The 20,996-nt window shown below is 35.5% G+C and overlaps 2 protein-coding genes and 1 long non-coding RNA gene across 5 annotated transcripts; 2 read left to right on the top strand and 1 right to left on the bottom strand.

Annotated features, from left to right (window-relative positions):
* Positions 1 to 477: 477 nt before the first annotated feature.
* Positions 478 to 17,900, bottom strand: LOC118270923 (peptidyl-prolyl cis-trans isomerase 7). Of its 3 annotated transcripts, XM_035586733.2 has the most exons (8): positions 17,453 to 17,896; positions 10,877 to 11,014; positions 10,104 to 10,210; positions 9,251 to 9,442; positions 8,581 to 8,700; positions 8,009 to 8,177; positions 4,845 to 4,948; positions 478 to 4,571 (listed from the first exon to the last, which is right to left on the bottom strand). In XM_035586733.2, exons 1-8 carry the CDS (start codon positions 17,535 to 17,537, stop codon positions 4,305 to 4,307), a joined length of 1,182 nt encoding a protein of 393 aa, XP_035442626.2. In that variant the 5' UTR covers positions 17,538 to 17,896; the 3' UTR covers positions 478 to 4,304. The 3 variants fall into 3 exon arrangements, 2 of the variants coding, with proteins under 2 accessions (XP_035442626.2, XP_035442627.2); XR_004783260.2 differs by lacking the exons at positions 478 to 4,571; positions 4,845 to 4,948 and having other exon boundaries at positions 8,148 to 8,177; positions 9,243 to 9,442; positions 17,453 to 17,900; XM_035586734.2 differs by lacking the exons at positions 478 to 4,571; positions 4,845 to 4,948; positions 8,009 to 8,177 and having other exon boundaries at positions 9,247 to 9,442; positions 17,453 to 17,900.
* Positions 12,900 to 14,887, top strand: LOC126911073 (uncharacterized). Its single transcript, XR_007705641.1, has 2 exons — positions 12,900 to 13,380; positions 13,411 to 14,887. It is a non-coding gene; the product is annotated as an uncharacterized LOC126911073 (long non-coding RNA).
* Positions 17,901 to 18,590: 690 nt separating the features above from the next.
* Positions 18,591 to 20,347, top strand: LOC118270921 (AP-1 complex subunit mu-1). The gene is made up of 2 exons (XM_035586732.2): positions 18,591 to 18,751; positions 18,910 to 20,347. Exon 2 carries the CDS (start codon positions 18,917 to 18,919, stop codon positions 20,183 to 20,185), a length of 1,269 nt encoding a protein of 422 aa, XP_035442625.1. The 5' UTR covers positions 18,591 to 18,751; positions 18,910 to 18,916; the 3' UTR covers positions 20,186 to 20,347.
* Positions 20,348 to 20,996: the final 649 nt, after the last annotated feature.

Here is a 20,996-nt window from a genome sequence, read left to right on the forward strand (position 1 = left end):
AACCTAAAGTAATGGCCGCAATTGAAATTAATAACCTAATCAAAAACGGAATATGGATCGATTTTTGACATTGGTTGTATGCATTTTCCGGAGCTGCGGACTACCTAGCGGGATAACCGGGGCTACAGTTCGAATAGCAGGAGTAGGAACGGCGGGATTTTAGTCAGTAAGAGTCTGACACTAACTTTCCCCTCGCACAAGGCGGGAGAAGTAAATGGATGAATTTTCCCCCCTCAAAAAAAGTTGCTGTCAAAAATCTATCCATATCCACCACTGGAATAAAATAGGTTATTAATTTCTGCCTTAAATAATTTTATCAAAAAATCCAATACCTCGATTATTGTCCTTCATATAATGAGTATACAATATCAAAACGACAACTTCCCAGAATGTTTTACTTATAATAGTATTCCATACATTACATGACCAAACTTAATTCAACATACTTTTCTATTCAAACATAAAAAAACACGCGCGAATGACTAAAACCGAACACATTTATTCTGATAAATTCATTGTTACTATGACAAACAAATAGATTATAATTATGTAGGTACTTTATTCAGAGTAAAACATACCATTTTTGTAAACAGCACATGTATTGTATCTTCTTAAATAAGTAACTGGCATAAACTATGGCAAAAATTGTGTTTTCTACTAAAGAAACAATATCCAGTACTACGAGTATGAGCCAAATGCCATTTAGCGCTTGTCTACAAATAGAATAGAAAAGTAAATTATATGGGAAACTCCTGTCTGCGACTTCGTACTCATGAATAGGTAATTCCCGTTTCCGTGGGAATTTAAGGTTAATCCTCGCTTCGTGCATCTACACTCCGCAAGGAACATACATGCCAAGTTTCATCTTCCTAGCTTTAGTGCTTCTGATTGTGCGTTGTCCGTCAGTCAGTAACGAAAAGTTTATTCACACTGTACCTTTAGTACAAGTTTGTTTTACGTTTAAAATAATTGGAATGAGAGGGCGTTCGGCGCTCTGATTGGTTGGCTTATTGGAGCCGGCCAATCAGACTGCCGAACGCGCTCTCGTTTCGATTACTTTGACGTAAATTTTGACATTTGTCAGTGTCATCCCCATACATTGAGTCTTCTACTCTCTCGGTAGACAAGCGCTTAAGTGACATTTGGGTACAGGCACTGGAAACAACAAAATTAAATAAGATTTGATTTGTATACACCACATAATAAGATATAAGCACAAAAACACTTATTATTATTTACGTCCCATATATTACTTTTAAAAAAAAGTGGAATTGTTTGTTACGTCCTTATATTTCATAGGTATGGGTAATACAAGTAATTCATATGAATGGTATACATAATTATAGATAGATATAGTTCATATTCACACACATTCAATAAAAACACAAGAACGTCACAGTTATCACAAAAAATCACTACTTACAGTTATTATGAGAAGCTTGACACATAATTATGTATGATACATATGTATTACAGAAGACATGATAATATCAAAATATGTATAGACAAAATTCTATACAGAGGAAATGTATACATTCATACTCATGATGAACACATTCCAAATACATACATAATAATATGTATACCTACATATGGAGAAGTAAAAAAAAATACTAAAAATAAAAATGGAATTATAAAATTGTTACCATTTATTTACATTTTGATCTATTAAGAATCTGAAAATCTCTGCAAGAAACTTCGGTTTGTATAAAAAAATATAAAGAATTTAACTAAAACTTCATGATTTGGTTATATTACTAGTAGTGTAAAACGTAATGTACAGTCAGCACAGCTATTTAATATGCAGGTAGAAAAATAAAGATTTTTACTCTATACATCTCTGTAAGGAGCAAATATTTATTTATAATGCGTATAATAGTTATTATTATACTAAATTATACAGTTTTTAACTAAGCAATATCTTCTGTGACCATTGGTCGGTTCAGTAACCCACCAATGGTGTGTCTCTGCACTGTACCCTTAGTTGCAGTACGTTTAAAGTAATCAAAACGAGAGCGCGTTCGGCTCTCTTATTGGCCGGCTCGAATAAACCAACCAATCAGAGCGCCGAATGCGCTCTCGTTTCGATTACTTTAAACGTAAAGCAAACTCATACTAAGGATACTGAATCAATCTTTATTTTCTTACCTACATACTAAATAGCTGTACTGACTGTACATAAGTACATAGGTTGTGTAACAAACACACAAAATTTAATTCGCCAATAGTCTGAATTTATTTTTATGTGTGTACCTGTATACATAAACAATGAATAGATTAAACTATAAAAATGTTAAATAGTACTTATCTGCAAAAAATATGATTATCACAATAACATTAAGTTCTGATTTATTCAACTATATTTTGATTGTCGTTACGTATTTATCATCTAATAACTAAAACGATGAGAGCCAATAAAACGTCTCCTTAATACGAGTTTGCTTTACGTTAAACGAAAACGAAACGAAAGTGCGTTCAGCGTTCTTATTGGCCGGCGCGAATGAACCAACCTATCAAAGCACTGCGTTTGGATCTCGTTAAACGTAAAACGAAACTCGTACTATGCCCTCGGATGTGAAAATATTTTAGAAAAATAATATCAGTGTCTATTACACTAACCGCTGGCGTCCCATAGTACAACAGCTAAACTAACCTTAACTATAACTAAATCATTATAATTTGCTCATACTTATCAAAACTAAGAGACAATAACTCATGTCATTTGTGATTTTATTATCTATTAAATAAATTCAACGACGAGACCAAAATAATACGAATTTCTTTCGCCTTAATATAGATATAAAAACCGTATCTTATGACACATAGTACTACGACACTATTTTAGGATACATAGTATTCATAATTGTAATTTCAGTCGTTATTTAATAAAACCAATCATTGTAATAAATAACCTAATTACCCGACTGTTTTGGTAGATGGAAACGAAAGCCTAAATATTTGTACAACAAGGTACGTTTATAATTAGTTCTGTCAACGAACACAAGGTTTCATTTTAACATAATTTGTGCAATTGATTGCATCACAATACATTGAGTACAAAATATTGTATTCGGCTAACATCGAGTTCGCTACTTCGGACTATTTTTTGTATTAAACTCTACCATATATGCTCATTCTACTACTATTTCTAGTAACCGAATGAATCAATGTCTGTACAGTGACTATTACCAGGGGCCTTAGTCTGCTATTATTGTAATAGCAGACTAAGGCCCCAGGTCAAATATATGGTATGATCTTTTTAAAACATATTTACTTTCTATCCTCTGACATTTAATGACTTGAGTGTCCAGCACATTTAAGTTCATTTTTTCCTCAAAGAATAAAATTACACACAAGTTGTTCTAATTGTAAGCTATCTGCCACGGCTTTAATGGTCAGTATTGTGTTTGAAGATTACAATAGTAAAAAAAAAACAGTTAATTCAATTTGAAAGAAATAGCTTAGATTTTTTGTATGAAAAAAATTACTCGTAATTAATAATTAATATTTACTATTGTAATCTTCAAACACAACACTACCTCCTATTAAAACCGTGGCAGATATTTTTAGGACATATTGTTCAACATATAAATCTTCTTTAAACTGTGTATTTGTGATTATTAACATTTGGAAGTTAAATGTCTTTCGATTGTCAAATTCATTGTTTAGGACTAAAAATGTTGATTTAAAATTTAGGCTTTCGTCTTTAACCGACAGTTTCAAACTGAAACGAACCTCTACCATGAGTTTGAAGCAATAGTATTTGTCGATAGTGATGACGTAAATTTTTTGTATGCCTTTACCGGCCTCTTATGGAACAAAGATTTGCCATATTCGACAAAAAGCTATTGTTTTACAACAATAGTTACTACTACTACTCATGGTAGAGCTACTGGCCATAAGTAAGAAATATAAGTGACCCCTTAATGGAATCATGTTTTAAGTTACTTACCTACAACTTCTCTTTTCTTCTTACAAAATTCCTTGTGCCATCATTTACATTAGTACCTTCTCGAACATCCTAACCCTAAACCATTCGGTCACACACCCGATGTTGTCCGATTTTTAAATAAAATTACGCACAACCCCACCAATCAAACACAAACATAATAATATCTCTACCAATTCATTTGTTCCGACTTAATTTAGCTGTGATCCAGTAATAAGGAAACAATATATACAAAAACTAATCGAAAATCATTCTATAATCAGTACATCTGACAACACCGGCAGTGACCGTACAAAACGTTCTCAAAAAGCGTATTGTCTACATAAGCCTACGTATAACTACCGTCAGTCTTAGTTCAGTGATCGGCGATCTCACATGTGATCTCGATAAACGCCTCTTTTTGCTCACGAAAAAATTTGGATAGCCGTTGTTTTTGAACATCATTATAGCTTTTATTTGTCAATCTTACTTCATCTAATAGTTTTTGCACAGCCTTGTTGTTCGGGGACACTTTATCTGCTAATCGGAGGTCCATGAGAGCGTCGTCATAGTTTTTAAGAGCGTAATTCGCTTGACCGCGTCTGTATAACGCTTTTTCATTTCTAGGGTCTATTTCGAGTACCTAAAGAAAAATTGTTATTAGCCAGTGTAGCTGGGAGTAAAGGCAACTAAAAATTACTTTAGGATAATAATTATTTTTATACATTCTGAGAATGTTGTCTAGAGCGAGTTTTTTTTACGTAAACACAATTGACACGTTTATGACGTCCTGAGCTCTGATTGGACAGCTCAAATTACGCACCAATCAGAAGGCAAAACGCGATAACATTTCAATCGCGTTAACGTAAAAAGCAAAACTCGCACTACGTCCTCTGTATAAAATAGACATACTCACCGAAGTACTGTACTGAACGGTTGACCTATAATCCTCCAACTTCATGTAACAAGCCGCCATGTTGAGGTAGCACTGCGACACATACATCGTCCGTATTTCTAGTACTGTAGGCAAAGAAACAATCATCATTTAGGTAGGTATTTATAAAACAAACAATCTATTATTAGACTAGAATTAATAAGATTTAAGGAGGTAACCGGAGGCCTAATTCCTTCTCTCCCCAATCCCCAAATACTGAATCCCTAATCCCCAAAAGACCGGTAATTCCTCTGATGTTGCGGCTGTACATGAATGCTCGTTTGGTTGTTATTCCAAAAAAGTCTAATCACGTAATAACATTTCAAAATTGCTCACTTGCAAAAAACTATATAAGATATCTATCAAAGAATAGTATTGGAAATAATTTAATACTTACTTCTAGAAATAAAAAATGCAATAATAAATATACAACATAGAAATGCTTCAATGTGCGAAAATAATATAATATAAAAGTTACTTTTGAGGAAATTACATACATAGAAAACTATTAATTTCGTTATACCTACTAAACTGGGACCTAATAGGGAGAAATCTACGGTAACTTAGTATACTTTATATGTCTAGACAAAATATTAGGTAACGAGCCCCATTGTGTGGATCTAGGGCATACAGGTTCGCAGAAAATGGTTACCTAAATTCTACCCTATTACCGCCCTACAAGGACTTATTTGCGGAGTTCCGAATAACTGTACCCTATCTCGACTGAGTCGCCCGTCGACACACAATTTGTACTAATTGACCTAATAACCGATAAGAATCGTTAACATTTATTGTACTGGACAATTATTAACTCCTTATTTGACTTAATAGGTACTAATTAATGGTTTTTTGGTTGCTATTTGTTATTTATTGTATTATTGTTTTGTGTAAATAATAAATTAAGTAAAAAAAAATTGGTATATTTCCTAGTCAATTTTAACTTTTCAATAATGCTTATAAATAGTCCAATTTTCGCTGATATAAACCCGAGAATTTACATACATGTGATAGAACATCGATATATCTTCAAAAGTATTTATTTTGTCTAAGAAAACAAAAAATACGTGTCTAATGTCTTAAAAAATCCATTAAAGTACAAAGTAGTCATCTACCCTATTGTTCGAGGCCTACCTGACAGACAGGTATGTCATATACCCCGGTCACCAGGGCGAATGGAAACGGCGAGAGATGTCGCGCGGTGTTCCACAGGGTTCGGTTTTGGGACCGCTCCTGTGGGATATCGGTTACGACTGGGTGCTGCGCACCGACCTCCCGAACGGCGTCGGCGTAATATGTTACGCCGACGATACGCTAGTGTTAGCGCACGGGAGGTCGCACCAGGCGGCGGCCAACTTAATGGCGAGAGCGGTTGCGACAGTTGTTGACAGGATCCGGCAATTGGGACTCGAGGTGGCGCTCCACAAGTCCGAGGCCATGTGCTTTCATGGCCGCGGGAACGCGCCACCTCCGGGTGGGTCCCAAATAACGGCGGGAGGAGTTTCCATCGGCGTCGAGACGACGATGAAGTATCTAGGACTCGTCCTCGACAGTCGGTGGAACTTCGTGGAACACTTCCGACGTTTGGCTCCTAAGTTGGAGCGGACGGGGGCTGCGCTTAAGCGGCTCCTGCCAAACCTCGGGGGGCCAAATGCCTCCTGCCGGAGGTTGTACGCGGGGATCGTGCGGTCCATGGCCCTCTACGGCGCCCCTGTGTGGGCGCCGAACCTGATGCGGCGGCCAGCTCGGGCGCTGCTCACGTCTCAGAGGGTCATGGCCATCCGGGTGATTCGTGGATATCGCACGATCTCCGGGGAGGCGGCGAACCTCCTTGCCGGATTACCGCCGTGGGATTTGGAGGCGAAGGTGCTCGCGCGCGTCTTCAGTCTGCGCGCCGACGCGTGTCGCCGGGGCGAAACTCCATTGCCGCGCCAGATAAGTGTGTGGCGGGACGAGCTCCGGCGCGATCTCATGGCGGAATGGCAGCAACGACTGTCGCAACCGAGGGCTGGGCTCGCTGTCATCGCAGCGGTAAGTCCCCTCTTTGAGGAGTGGCTAGAGCGGCGCCACGGCGTCCTCACCTACCGCCTAACGCAGGTGCTTACCGGACATGGGAGTTTCGGTAGGTTCCTGTTCCTTATTGGGCGGGAGGAAACGCCCGGGTGTCATCACTGTGAGGACCGCCCGGAGGACACGGTAGAACATACGGTGGCGGTGTGCCCTGCGTGGGCTGAGCACCGCCGTGTCCTCAGGGATGTGGTCGGCGACGGCGACCTCTCGCGCCCGGCACTGGTTCAGGCCATGGTGCGGAGCGAGAGGGACTGGGATGCCGTCTCCTCCTTCTGCGAAGCAGTCATGCTAGCTAAGGAGGAGGCGGGGCGCGTGAGAGAACAAACCTCCTCACGCCCCAGCCGTCGCGAAAGACACTCCGGGCGTAGGGGATCCCGAGACGATCTCCGGCCACCGTAAGTGCGGGCCTGCGGACGGCGAGCAAGGGTAGCTCACCGCCCGAACAGAACCAGACCCGTGCGTGCGGCGCGTCGCGTTCCGCGCGCGCCTCAAAGAGCCATCAGACCACCACAGATGGGGCCCAATAGGGCTGATGCCTGATCCGGAGCTGCGGACTACCTAGCGGGTTTACCGGGGCTCCGGCTCGAAAAGCAGGAGAAGGAACGGGGTGGTTTTTAGTCAGTAAGAGTCTGACACTCCCTCTCGCCTCGCCCAAGGCGAGAAAAGTCATTGGATGATTTTCCCCCCTCAAAAAAAAAAAAAAAAAAAAAAAAATCTGCCCTATTGTAGCGACGATAAAATTGTGAATAATGTATGTATTTAACATTTTAATAAGTAGGACTTTATCATAAATCTAAAACTTGAAATACAAAAAGTCACAACATCCTAGCCAAATGAGATAAGACTTCAGATTAGGTATAAACTATTTTATAAATAACTAGCTACTTCCGCGCGGTTTTACCCGCTCTGCTTGGCTGCTATTGGTCATAGCGTGATGTTTTATAGCATATAACCTTCCTTGATAAATGCACTACCCAACACAAAAAGAATAACTCAAATCGGACCAGTAGTTCCAGAGATTAGCGGGTTCAAACACACAAACTCTTCAGCTTTATAATATTAGTATAGATTATACTTACTTTGTTCTTTTGTATCCATATCTTTGACTTCATCTATCCTATAAAACGCATGTTCCAAATACCTTAGGCACTTGCGGTACTTCCTAATAGCTGCCTTATAACGTGCTTCGCCAAAGTAACTGTTACCGGCGCTCTTTACATCCCTTATAGACACCATTAATTGCTCTACCTGTAAATAATTACACACATATTTCTATTGAAATGTAGAATAAAAACAATTTCATATGTATATCAGACCCAAACCCAGAACACGAATTTGTGAATAACACAATGAATTATTGCGTGCGGGAATCTTACCCGAGCCACGATGAACACTTAAACAGCAACTAACGCCTGAATACTGAAATGCTACTTAATTTTGTTTTGTACCTACATAAATATTGTGCTATCTCTGTCATTTTATAAAGAATTGGTAGCGACAGAGTTAGTCTTGGGAGCATTTTAAAATTTAGTAGCGTTTGAGTATATGGATATAAGACTTACGTAATCTATATCTTTCATCGAGATCTGCTCAGTCTTTCTGACGTACCTAATTTGTATGAATACCGATGGGGATTCAAATTAGTACTTACAGTAACATTTTCATCCCTGTAATCTTCAGGATACTCGGGCAATTTGTCCCCGGTACCATCGCAACAGCTAACATCCCATTCACTATTTATAATCTCGCCACAATCTTCAATCACACAGTCCTGTAATACATAAATTCAATGTTTTTTCTTACTACACAATATTTCAAACAAATAAAATAGTAAAAAAAAACAACAATTTTTATAAAAGCAAACAAAGAAAATATGTCCCTATCATTAATCGGATTGCCAGCAATAACATTTTCAATGCCATTAGATACTTTATTACAAAACAATAAAGTAGAAATTCTTTTGAAGTTTGACTGACCACAATAATGGCCGAAATGAAAAACATCTCCATATAACAGCTGGGTTATTCTGTAATTATCAATTCAAACAAGCTCGATCGCATTTTCGTCCGTAATTCGTCGAGATTATTCTCACAACCAATGACATGGCGGACCGCGATCGAACTGACTCCGAATGTTTCGAATTGACAATTACAGAATAGCCTAACAGATCCAAAATCTCTTATCGATGTAGATTTTTCACAGAACCTCTATATAAAGATTTTAGATTGGGACCAGTTATTAAATTCAGCCATTACTGGTCTACAAATAAATTGAAGAAATGATAAAATAAACATTTTAAAAAGCATCGATTACCAACATACCACCGTGGGGCGGCAAAGGTCTCCCTCGCCGTAACGTTGGATCTCTCTCACAATGCCAAGACCAGCCATTACTTCACCAAACACGACGTTGGTACCATCGAGATGTGCGCACGGGACTGTTGTGATGCAGAACTGAGAACCATTGGTATTGGGCCGACCGCTGTTGGCCATACTAAGTACCCCAGAGTCATGCTAAAAACAAAATATAAGATTGATTTTATTGTAACTTTCGTGAGACATACTAAATTAATTATTATGTTATCGGCTTACTCACGTATTTGTTTGACACACGACGCGGCGATTGTCGCGGAATGCTGCTCATGAATATGAGCCTCTAGTATGGCTTGAAACTAGTCGAGTTCCTCGTTAAAACAATACGTGAGTAAGCCGATAACATAATAATTAAATATAAGATTTATGTACATGTAGGTAGGTAACATCACATCTTTTGTAGACAAAGATGCACATTTTAAATATAAAACTCATTTTTCCCAACCCAACACAAATGGTGAAAAAGTGGGTGTACATTGTATAGCGGCATTACGTGTCGTAATGAGCACCTCTGCCTACCCCTTCGAGGATAAAAAGGCGTGACGTTGCTCGTTGTTCAAAATCTATTTTTCATCAGTTATGAATGTTGATCAAAAAGAAGGTAACTCACATATTGCTAGAGCGGGCTTGACTCGTTAAACAGTTTTCAAAATGTGAAAAGCCTAATAATACTTTTCTATTATAAAACCCGCCTCTAATATTATAATAATTTGTCATCGAGTTCGAAATAAACAAATTGTGCTCTTAATAAAAATATGTAGGTATAGGTAGTAGGGTACATAGATAAAAATTATGTACCTACCTTTAATTTAAAATTTTCGTCTTCAAATGTTGGCCCATATATACTTTCACCGCCGGTACCATCGCCGTTAATTATATCACCTCCTTGGATCATGAACTGAGTAACCGCTGAAAACAAAAAGAAATTAACATAACTAGGTAGGTAACCGTCACCACTCGACACTTTTTAAAGGGGGAAAATCATCCAATGACTTCTCTCGCCTTGGGCGAGGCGAGGGGGAATGTCAGACTCCTACTGACTAAAAACCACCCCGTTCCTACTCCAGCTTTTCGAACCGGAGCCCCGGTAACCCGCTAGGTAGTCCGCAGCAACCACTCGACACTGGCAGTATAGTCAACAACTATATTGGAAACTCGTTTGCAATCAAGAAAAAAAAAGCTAGGTAAGTATATTGTGCCACTATATAAGTTTTTAAACTGACATGGTCACTAATACTAACATCAGAATTTAAGACGGGATATTTACCATGTTTATTAATGTCTATGAGTTTCCGATATTTCGGCACTGTTGCAAGCGCCATGATCACGGATGAACTGGAGTAAATGTGGGTGTATGTTTATGAGCAGACAAATCGGTCTACCCTCTTTCTAGTTCCTTTTTTGCTAACGACACCGCTACCACTGTCACTCATAGACATTAATAAACATGGTAAATATCCCGTCTTAAGTTCTAATGTTAATATTGTGCCACTGTTATTACAGGTACATTGTATCATTATTTTTGTTACTAAAAATCATGGACTAATAGAAATAAACATTTTTCTTGCGCCTTACCTTTATGAAACTTTGAGCCTTTAAAATGAAGAGGTTTGCCATTGGATCCGACTCCCTTTTCGCCTGTACAAAGAGCGCGAAAGTTCTCCGCTGTTTTTGGCACTACATCGTTTCTTAATTTTATTACAATACGCCCAGCTGAAACAAAAAAAAATGGGGTATTCAAGGTGTTGGAAATACAGTATATGTTATGCATGTAGTATACATATCAACCTCCCTCATTATCATCTAAATCAGTTGCGTAGTTTTAAAGATTTAAGCTTACAAAGGGACAAAAAAGCGACTTTGTTTTATACTATGTAGTGATGAAAAAACGACAAGAACAAGTTTGATGTTTACTTATAAACGTGTAATGCATCAGATTTCATGATTATGCTCTACAAAGACAATTACTACGTCATGTCGCCTGCAATCCGACCTTGTGCCACTGAATAGTGCCTAGGTGCATAAATTATGTCATGTCCTGCATTCACAGAATGCGTCATTGCGTATTTGTTCGATATTTCATACCCTTGACCTGTTTTTTATCCATACAACTACAATAAATCCTTGAATCTTGAAGAAGTAAAAACATTATTATCGTATTATGCTACTGATAATATGAATGTTCTTTCTAACTTCATATAAAAGCAACATGAATCAAATGCAGCAAAAACCACACCTAATATTTTCTGTTGATAAGTTTAAGACATTAACTAAGACAAAGTTGTTGATATTTTTTTTATCAATGCCCTAAAAAATCAAAAGTACTGATAAAAATGATCATGATCAAGATTAAACTATATCTATTACCTAATAACTAAAAAAACATATTTAAAAAAATCTCACGATAACGGTTTATTAACCGCTAACTATGAGAATCGGTATAACCGAGTAATATTAAGATACTACAAGGAACTAATTATAATCTTTAAACAATGGCTTACAATAGAAAAAATCTGCAATGATTTATTAAACACTATATTATAACTATTGAAGTATGTCATTAATTATGAGGGACTACTTGATTGTTGAAACTATTGAACACAACAATTACATAAAAGATAGAACATTACAACATGGTCACATGACAATCGACATTTTGGCGTTGATAAAAAATATACTGGTATATTGCTATACATCACTACATAGTATATATAAAACAAAGTCGCTTTCTCCATCCCTATGTCAATTTGTATGCTTAAATCTTTTAGAGCGATTTTAACCTTTTGAACGCCAATGGCATGTATAGATGTCATGCGCAAGCGTGCCCTGTGCGCCACCGACATCTATAGATGCCAAGAAACAGATCACAGAGAAAAACAAAATAAACACATTAAATCATTACTTTCACGTGTTTTATTGATGTATCTTAAGAACTGAATACCCAGTTATTACATAATTGTACACAGTGAACAAAATTGCAATATAGTTATTCTAATATTTGATTGATAAAAACAACTTAAATATCGGCTAAAAAAGCATGTTCTCTCGCGCCAATGGCATGTATACATGCCCACTAGTGATGTAGTGTAATTCAAGTAATATTAAAACTTCAGCTAAATGACTCGCTTATTTTTTGTAATAACTATTAAAAAGTATATATATAACCTTAGTCTCTGAGAAAAAAGGTAAATATACTATATTTTAAACTGAAAAATTCTTGGGTATAATAGCATATTTACTATATTTTCAATATTATCGACATTCCCTTTTCGCCCATCATGCGCATCCCTTGCATACTACCGATATGCAATCCCTTCTGCGCCATTGACATGTATAGATGTCGGACTCGTGACGTCGTAAGCGCGTGCCGTGTTTTTAATGCGGGGAAGTTGCAAAAAATATTTTATCGAGTAGGTACCTACATTATAATTGCAAAAATGGCGAGTGAAGAGGTTTATAGTACAGAAGAACTATTGCGCATTCTAGAAGGCACTGAAGATGATGAGTTTTCTGATTCGGAATCAATGAATGAAAATGATTTTGGGGTAAGTTAATTCTAATTTAATGTCAGATTTTTTAATAGTAAGTACGAGTACAGTCTAGGGTAAATATATAGATACAAGTAGGTATGATGTAAGTTTATATGTACTCATATAAAGACGACTCATTTTAATATGACGAGTTTAAATAATTAGGTATATACTTAGTGCACAACTTTGGTAGGTATATAGATTTATAATGTCATTCTCTTAATAATTATGTTATGTTACCTACTGCTTAATTAGTGTACTTAACTTAGTGTACTTAACGCGTTTTTTAGGGTTCCGTAGCCAAATGGTAAAAAACGGAACCCTTATAGATTCATCATGTCTGTCTGTCCGTCCGTCCGTCCGTATGTCACAGCCATTTATTTCCGAAACTGTTGGGTCTACATAGTTGAAACTCTGTAGGTTCAGCTAACATATCCGTTATGGGTGTCTATGGATAGGTCTTTAATAAAGACATTAAGGTTCCTAAAACCATTTTTCGTCGAAATCAACCGTTTGAAAGTTAGACGCTCCCAAAGTGGAAAAATGAGTGTTGTGTTTTTCCACTTTGGAACAATGAAGAAAAAAGTATTGATATATTTTTTATAGATAATTTAATGATCTACAATTTTAGTCTGAGGTATTTTTCTGATAAAACTTACTGTTTTGCTGAAAATCGCGAAAAACTAATTTTTTTGACATTTGACCTTGAATAATTTTTTTTCCACACACGGGAATGATGGGGAACTTTCACCTATTGTTTATAATCGTGTTTTGAACAATTGTACCGAAATTCAGCTTGTTGCGAATTTATGTAATTTCACCCTAATATTTTGGTCTAATTTGACCGGACTAATAATAATTATACACAATTGTTGATTTTTTATATATTTTTAAGTTTCACGTGACGGTTTCAATTACAAGGCTGTTAATGAGCATAATAAATAAATACGATTGTTGATTTTTTATATTTTTAAGTTTCATGTGTCATTTTACAAATACAAGGCTGATATTGAGCATAATAATTATAAACAAATGTTGATTTTTTATATATTTTTAAGTTTCACGTGACGGTTTCAATTACAAGGCTGTTAATGAGCATAATAAATAAATACGATTGTTGATTTTTTATATTTTTAAGTTTCATGTGACATTTTACAAATACAAGGCAACTATTTTAAGAATATGAAAGTGTATAAATAATATCACTAAAATCTGTACCTATTTAGCAGTTTTCAAATTTGATTACCTAATACATAAATTAACTCGATAAGTTACATTATTCAGCTACATCCCTAATCCTAAACGAGAGATTAAAAAAATGGATAGTTGCCCGCGCCATTGGCATGTATACATGCCAATGGCGCGTAACTGATAGATAATAGTGCTGTAACTTGCTGCAATTTTATATGTATTTTTGTGTCTCAAAAGGTTGATATTTTATTGATAGTTGCTATTAATGTGGTCTTAAGTTTATTACAGTGGGAGATTAGGTTAAATAAATATTCTTTTTATGTTATAAGCAGTTTATTCAAAAAAATTCAGACGAAAATTATTACTCACTTTGGTTTATCGATAACATTTTGGAATCCCTAATATTTTCAAGGTTATTTCGTTGAATTTGTGGCTTGGCGTGGAGGGCACAGCGAAGCGTTTATGCTCTGGCGGTCAAAAGGTTAATGTGTTTTTTTTTAATAGATAGTGATTCAAGAGGATGTGTATAATACATGCATAACATATCACCATTGCACCTATGCAAGCTCAGGCGGGTTGCTAGTTATGTTATATTTTGCTATGTACTTTTTATTGCCACACGAGAAAGGAATTGGGAATGCAGGGGGAATTAGGCTATCGAATACCGCATTCCAGTGATGTGTTGTCTTAACCTTTTGAACGCCAGAGCGTAAACACATCGGCGCCCCTTCTACGCCAAGCCACAAATTCAGTACAAAAACCTACAAAAAAAATAGTGATTCCAACATCTTAACGAAAAGTTATCGATAACCAATGAATCCGTGCTTTTCGTTCTATATTTTTTAAATAAATATTATTCGTTGCATTGGTCTTTTATTTAACTTGACCCTATTTGGTATCATACTATCATTAAACAGCAGTTACTAAGTTCTAAGCAACCTAAAAGCAAACATTAGAACTACAAACGAATAAATCAATAATATAATAAGGTACATCACTAATCTGGTTCGTGACGTCATCCGCCGACGTGAAGACACGTCTCTGGCGTGGCTGGCACGACTTTTGACAACTTTCTCGCATGCGAGTAGGGATGTGATCATGTGATATTGTGGTACATAAAAAATAATAATATTTTATTATTTAAAACAATTTTTTATGTATAATACAGGTATAATATATCACCATTGCACCCATGCGAAGCTGGGGCGGGTCGCTAGTTTTACATATAATTATTAGTCGGATTCTTCGAAACTTGGCAAACTTATGTCATCCAAGTCCTTTTGCTGTTCAAATTTTAATATTACCACCGATCATAATAATAAATGTAGTAAAGCACTAGCAGACTCCCGTAGCGCTAATGACGTCACCGCTTGACGTCCATTCCCGTCTGTGGCGTACAGGTAACTGTCTATGAGCTCTTACATAGGGATGCGCGAGAGTGGACAGTAAACTATCGATTTAAGGATATCAATTATAAGTTCTTTTCCACATTTTTTTAAATATTATACATTAGGAATATTCAGATACGAATATTTGTCAGTAAAAAGTAATTGTCAAAGTAATAGTAAGCTACTTTCAATAAAATATTTCATAAATTTGGAATATAAGTTACCTTACCTACCCATCACTAGCTGACGTGTCTTGACGTCTGTGGCGTGGGGAAATACACAATTTTACGGATTTCGATTAGCAATATTTGACGATTGTTTTTTCTTGTCAATTCAAATAATGAATATATCTTTGTGTCAATTTACAATATTTCACTAAAGTAGTTTGAAATAATAGGAAAAAGAAACACAGAAAACTTAATTTAGTATATTTATTTTGTATTTAAAAAATGTCGTTTTCTTGACGTCTATAGACATCGGTGGCGTGTTTGGCACGATTTCGTTAGACGTCTATAAACGTCCGTGGCGTTCAAAAGGTTAATGTAATTCTAGGTAATTCTAATAATTATTGCTTGTCATTGCTAATAATTGTGAACCCAGTGGTCTGCAAATATATGCTGCAAAATTAAAAAAAACTGTTTTAATAGCGTTATTCATCACCTACGCCAACCCCACTTTCTCAAAGTGACCAGATTTTTTAACCCTTATAATATTTAAAATAATAATCCAGACTTTGACCTTATTTTAAAGGTAGGAAAATCATCCAATTACTTCTTTCGGCTTGGGCGAGGCGAAAGGGAGTGCTAGATTCTTACTGACTAAAAACCACCCCATTCCTACTTCTACTTTTCAAGCCGTAGCCCCGGTAAGCATCCAGACTTTCACCTAGGAATTGAACCACATGCTAGGCAAATGTCTATGAAACAAACAAGCAGCTGTTACTTTTGATAGAGTAGGTAGTTCAATAAAATTTTTTCCCTTTAAGCATAGACACCTACTTTCCTTATTAATATAACTATGCATTGCATTAAGGGTTTAACAATGTCCCTAAATAATAATTATTAATGAATGTAATAATTTATTGCATCATAAACCACACAATGGCTTGTTTTTGCTTTTTACAAAGTAATACATTGTGTGACTGTATGAATGGTGGAGCGGTGTTATAATTAGCTGCCACACTATAATAAGGGGCTTGATTCCTTCTCAATTCTTCATGTGATCTACAAATTATTGTTGTCTAAGTTTTGGTGGGTTTGGGGCATGTAAAATTATTTTTTGCTAACATGGGTATGTTGAATATAAAAGGGAAATATAAAATAAAAAATCTAATATAAAATATCTTGAAATGGGACAATTTTTTAATATAAAAAACCCACATTCCCATTAATATAAAAGATTTAAATATGGAAAGCATACAATAGAATGAGTGTTCAATGAATTTAGGTGGCACAATAATACAAGTTAGTTATGACAATGTAACACATGACTGTCAGAGACAATTAAAATTGTTATACAAACTCATTAGTTCATCAGCCACTGTTTATTTAGGGCCCAGTTAGCATAATAATTATTATTATTGATCATTCATACATTTAATTTTAATGTTGCTACCCACTTCAAACATTTATCACACTGATACTGACTAACATAGATAATCTGCATTCACAAGGTTGTTGTATTTATCTATGCAGTTATTTACATACAATTTTAATTATGTAAGTACTTACTATATTAAATAAACTTACCTATACTTATATTGTCACTGCAAGTAATTTTCCATTACATTTTATTAGAAAAAAAAAATAAAGCAATTCAGTTTGAATATAGAATGCTCAACATTTGTGTGTACAAACACTATCAGTTGTTATTTACGCGTCGTAAAAATAGACCCGACTATCATTTACGTTGAGGTAGTCCAAGTCTAGCGAATCGCATGCCAAGTTTCTACCTACATCACAAGATATCTTGTCATAACAAAGAAGTAGGTACATAGATAATTATGAAATATTTCTACGATAATACCGTAAGTAGGTACTTACCTTGTTCGCCATCGATAGAAATGTCCAAGAAAACTAGTGGATTCCTTTGTGTTAGGGAAACAGGATTCATATTATTGATCAACATCGGGCACAAATTAATTGAGCCAATAACACTATAAAACCATTCTATACAAAAACTCTTTTACGAAAATGAAAAAGTATCCCCACCGTCAAAGGTAAAGCAAAGGAATGAATATAATAATCACTCGTCATAAAAAAACTTTGTACACACACAGGTACTATTTAAAATTAAAGCCTCATAAGGAATCTATAGAAAAGCAACACAATTATGTTATATGGAATCGAAGATTTACAATTAAACGGAGGTACATTAAATAAAATTAATGTCCGTAGCCGTGCTGAACAGCTAGACAACACAAACAGAAAATTAAGAATAGAAGCGTCAGTCAGCCATCTGTCAGTCAATCAAACATGAATCGAGTTTACAAGTTCACATTGACTTTGAGTTTTGAGTTATTGGCTTATTAGCCGTTGGCTACATGGTTCCAGGTATATTATTTCTATAGTCTATGGATTATGGATAGTCGCGACACTGATACAATAATCGGCTTCTTAGTTCCGAATTTTTGTAATAAATTAAATCAATAATTGTTCGACGTCGACCGAATTGTAACATAATTTAATGTTATTTTTTATTTTGTTTAATTGGACTCCTTACAAAGGATATATAGAATAAATCACATCCATATAATTTGCACCGTGCTAAAAAATATGAGGATTAAAATAATATTATGGTACTGGAACAGTTTAACTTACCTAAAATAGTATTCTTATTCCTTATTTTACTCGACTGTAGTTTAAATTTTAAAATTTTATTTTTAGTTCCTTTTATTATTGTTTGTAACTCTTATAGTTGGGTTAGGATCCGATTATTCGGGTAAACACTAAAATAGGAGAAAAATCGAGTAATTACTGAGTATTTATTAGGTTTATACTCGAATATTATAAGTAATTTTGATAGAACACTCAATATTTATTCGATATTTCTACTCAATATTTAACGATTTTCAGTATTTTTCCGAAAAATTGCCTATTTCTCTAGCAACACTCGATGTCGTGCTGTCGTGAATTGAAGCATTCCAGGTAAGATTTATTATTTTTACTATCTGTAGCCTAAATCAAATATCACTTTCTCTTTTTTGACGTAGATCTGTTCTGTTGTCAATGAAATGCTTTTAATGTTAACAAATACCAACTTGTATTAAAAAAAGATTATTTCACACGTATGTTTGCCGAAGATAATGTAGATATTTTATTCGTAAAATTGTGAAATTCTTCGTAAGTATTAGTGTTAATTACTTTGATTCTATGTTTTTACATATCATTTGTTAATTTCAACAAAGAAAACTTTAAATGACGGATTGAAGTGATAATTAAAATTGGTTCATTGTAACTCTTATTTGGCTTCAAATAACTTGATGGTTGTTCTTTTTCAGCAAAAAGATGTCTTCGTCCGCAATATACATCTTAGATGTGAAAGGTAAAGTCCTCATATCGAGGAATTATCGCGGCGATGTCGACCTGGGCATCATAGACAAGTTCATGCCACTACTGATGGAGAAAGAGGAAGAGGGAATGCTCACTCCTCTGTTGCAGACCAGTGAATGCACCTTCGCTTATATCAAAACCAACAACTTGTACATTGTTTCAACAACAAAGAAAAATGCTAACATAGCACTTGTATTTGTATTTCTGTACAAAATTGTGGAGGTGATGACTGAATACTTCAAAGAGTTGGAAGAAGAAAGTATCCGCGACAACTTTGTGGTCATATATGAGCTGCTTGATGAACTAATTGACTTTGGATACCCACAAACCACTGACAGCAAGATACTACAAGAGTACATAACCCAGGAAGGCCACAAACTGGAAATGCAGCCCCGTATTCCCATGGCAGTCACAAATGCAGTATCTTGGAGGTCTGAGGGTATCAAGTACAGGAAGAATGAAGTGTTCTTAGATGTCATAGAATCTGTTAACCTTTTGGCTAATTGCAATGGTAATGTTCTACGAAGTGAGATTGTAGGGGCCATTAAAATGAGAGTGTATTTATCAGGTATGCCTGAATTGCGTCTTGGTCTTAATGACAAAGTCTTATTTGAGAGTACAGGGCGAGGCAAGTCAAAGTCTGTGGAGCTTGAAGATGTAAAATTCCATCAGTGCGTTAGATTGTCCCGATTTGAAAATGACAGGACAATTTCTTTTATCCCACCCGATGGAGAGTTTGAGTTGATGTCATACAGATTGAACACTCATGTCAAGCCTTTGATTTGGATTGAATCTGTCATTGAACGCCATGCCCACTCTAGAGTAGAGTATATGATTAAGGCTAAGTCTCAATTCAAGAGGCGTTCAACTGCTAATAATGTTGAGATTATAATTCCCGTCCCAGCTGATGCTGACTCTCCAAAATTCAAGACTACAATCGGCAGTGTTAAATACACTCCTGAACAGAATGCTATCACCTGGTCTATTAAATCCTTCCCTGGAGGCAAAGAGTACTTAATGAGAGCTCACTTTGGATTACCATCTGTCGAGTGTGAAGAAGTTGATGGAAAACCACCAATCCAAGTTAAGTTTGAAATCCCATACTTTACAACTTCTGGTATTCAAGTAAGGTACCTGAAGATTATTGAGAAGAGTGGGTATCAAGCTTTGCCTTGGGTGCGGTATATCACACAGAACGGAGACTATCAGCTAAGAACTAACTAATCATTTTTATTACATTCCATAGATATAAGAAGCACCATATTATGTTATATTATACAAGTTGTCTATTTTGCATTATGAATCATTATAGGTTTTAAAAAATTATGTAGTATTATTATTATGTATTTGTTTTGACTAAAATAAATTAATATTCTTCAGATACAATGGGTTTTTTATCTCTACAATAAATTAATTAAACTACCAATTAATGACTTGATACAATAAATTAATAAAAACCATAAAAATTCCTTAATAACGCAAGAAAATTATTATAAGATACAAGGGTTTTTTTTTGTTCTTTGGTAATATAAAAAGGAATTATACTTACATACCCAACTATAGCACAGTACTTTCCAAAAAATTCGTTATTTTTAATTACCCCCATATGCAAAAACAATTTTAAATACAGATAATTATAACATCAATCTTACAGTACTTTTCTGTGATATTTGTCATGAATTGCCCAATATTTTTTTATTTGTAGAGTTAATGTTATAATCATATTACAGAGTTGTTTACTAAAGACGACTTTTCTTTTCGCTTTCTTGGACCTGGCATGCTGAAATCATTGAATTTTTATTCCATGCTTACTGCTTTACTACGAATTATACTACATGCGTTTAAAAAGCCAATCTCATTATTATAATAATATGATTAAATATTGTAGTCGATAAAACTGTTTAATCATGTTCAGCGCCAATAGATTTCCTGTTTCATATAAAAATTAGATCATAGTATTGTGAGAAAATGCGTTCTTATCAGTGTTTTCAAGATGATTCATCACCCAAGTACTATCTTATTCTAATATTTTAAT

This window comes from Spodoptera frugiperda, chromosome 9 (genome assembly GCF_023101765.2).
Source record: "Spodoptera frugiperda isolate SF20-4 chromosome 9, AGI-APGP_CSIRO_Sfru_2.0, whole genome shotgun sequence".
Classification (NCBI taxonomy): Eukaryota; Metazoa; Arthropoda; class Insecta; order Lepidoptera; family Noctuidae; genus Spodoptera; species Spodoptera frugiperda.

Coding starts and splice junctions, on each gene's coding strand:
- LOC118270923 (XM_035586733.2), bottom strand. CDS start 17,537: ATGTTGATCAATAATATGAATCCTGTTTCCCTAACACAAAGGAATCCA. Junction 8,701..9,250: donor ACCTTTGCCGCCCCACGGTG/GTATGTTGGTAA, acceptor TATGTATTACAG/GACTGTGTGATTGAAGATTG. Junction 4,572..4,844: donor CCGTTCAGTACAGTACTTCG/GTGAGTATGTCT, acceptor ATTTTTCTTTAG/GTACTCGAAATAGACCCTAG.
- LOC118270921 (XM_035586732.2), top strand. CDS start 18,917: ATGTCTTCGTCCGCAATATACATCTTAGATGTGAAAGGTAAAGTCCTC.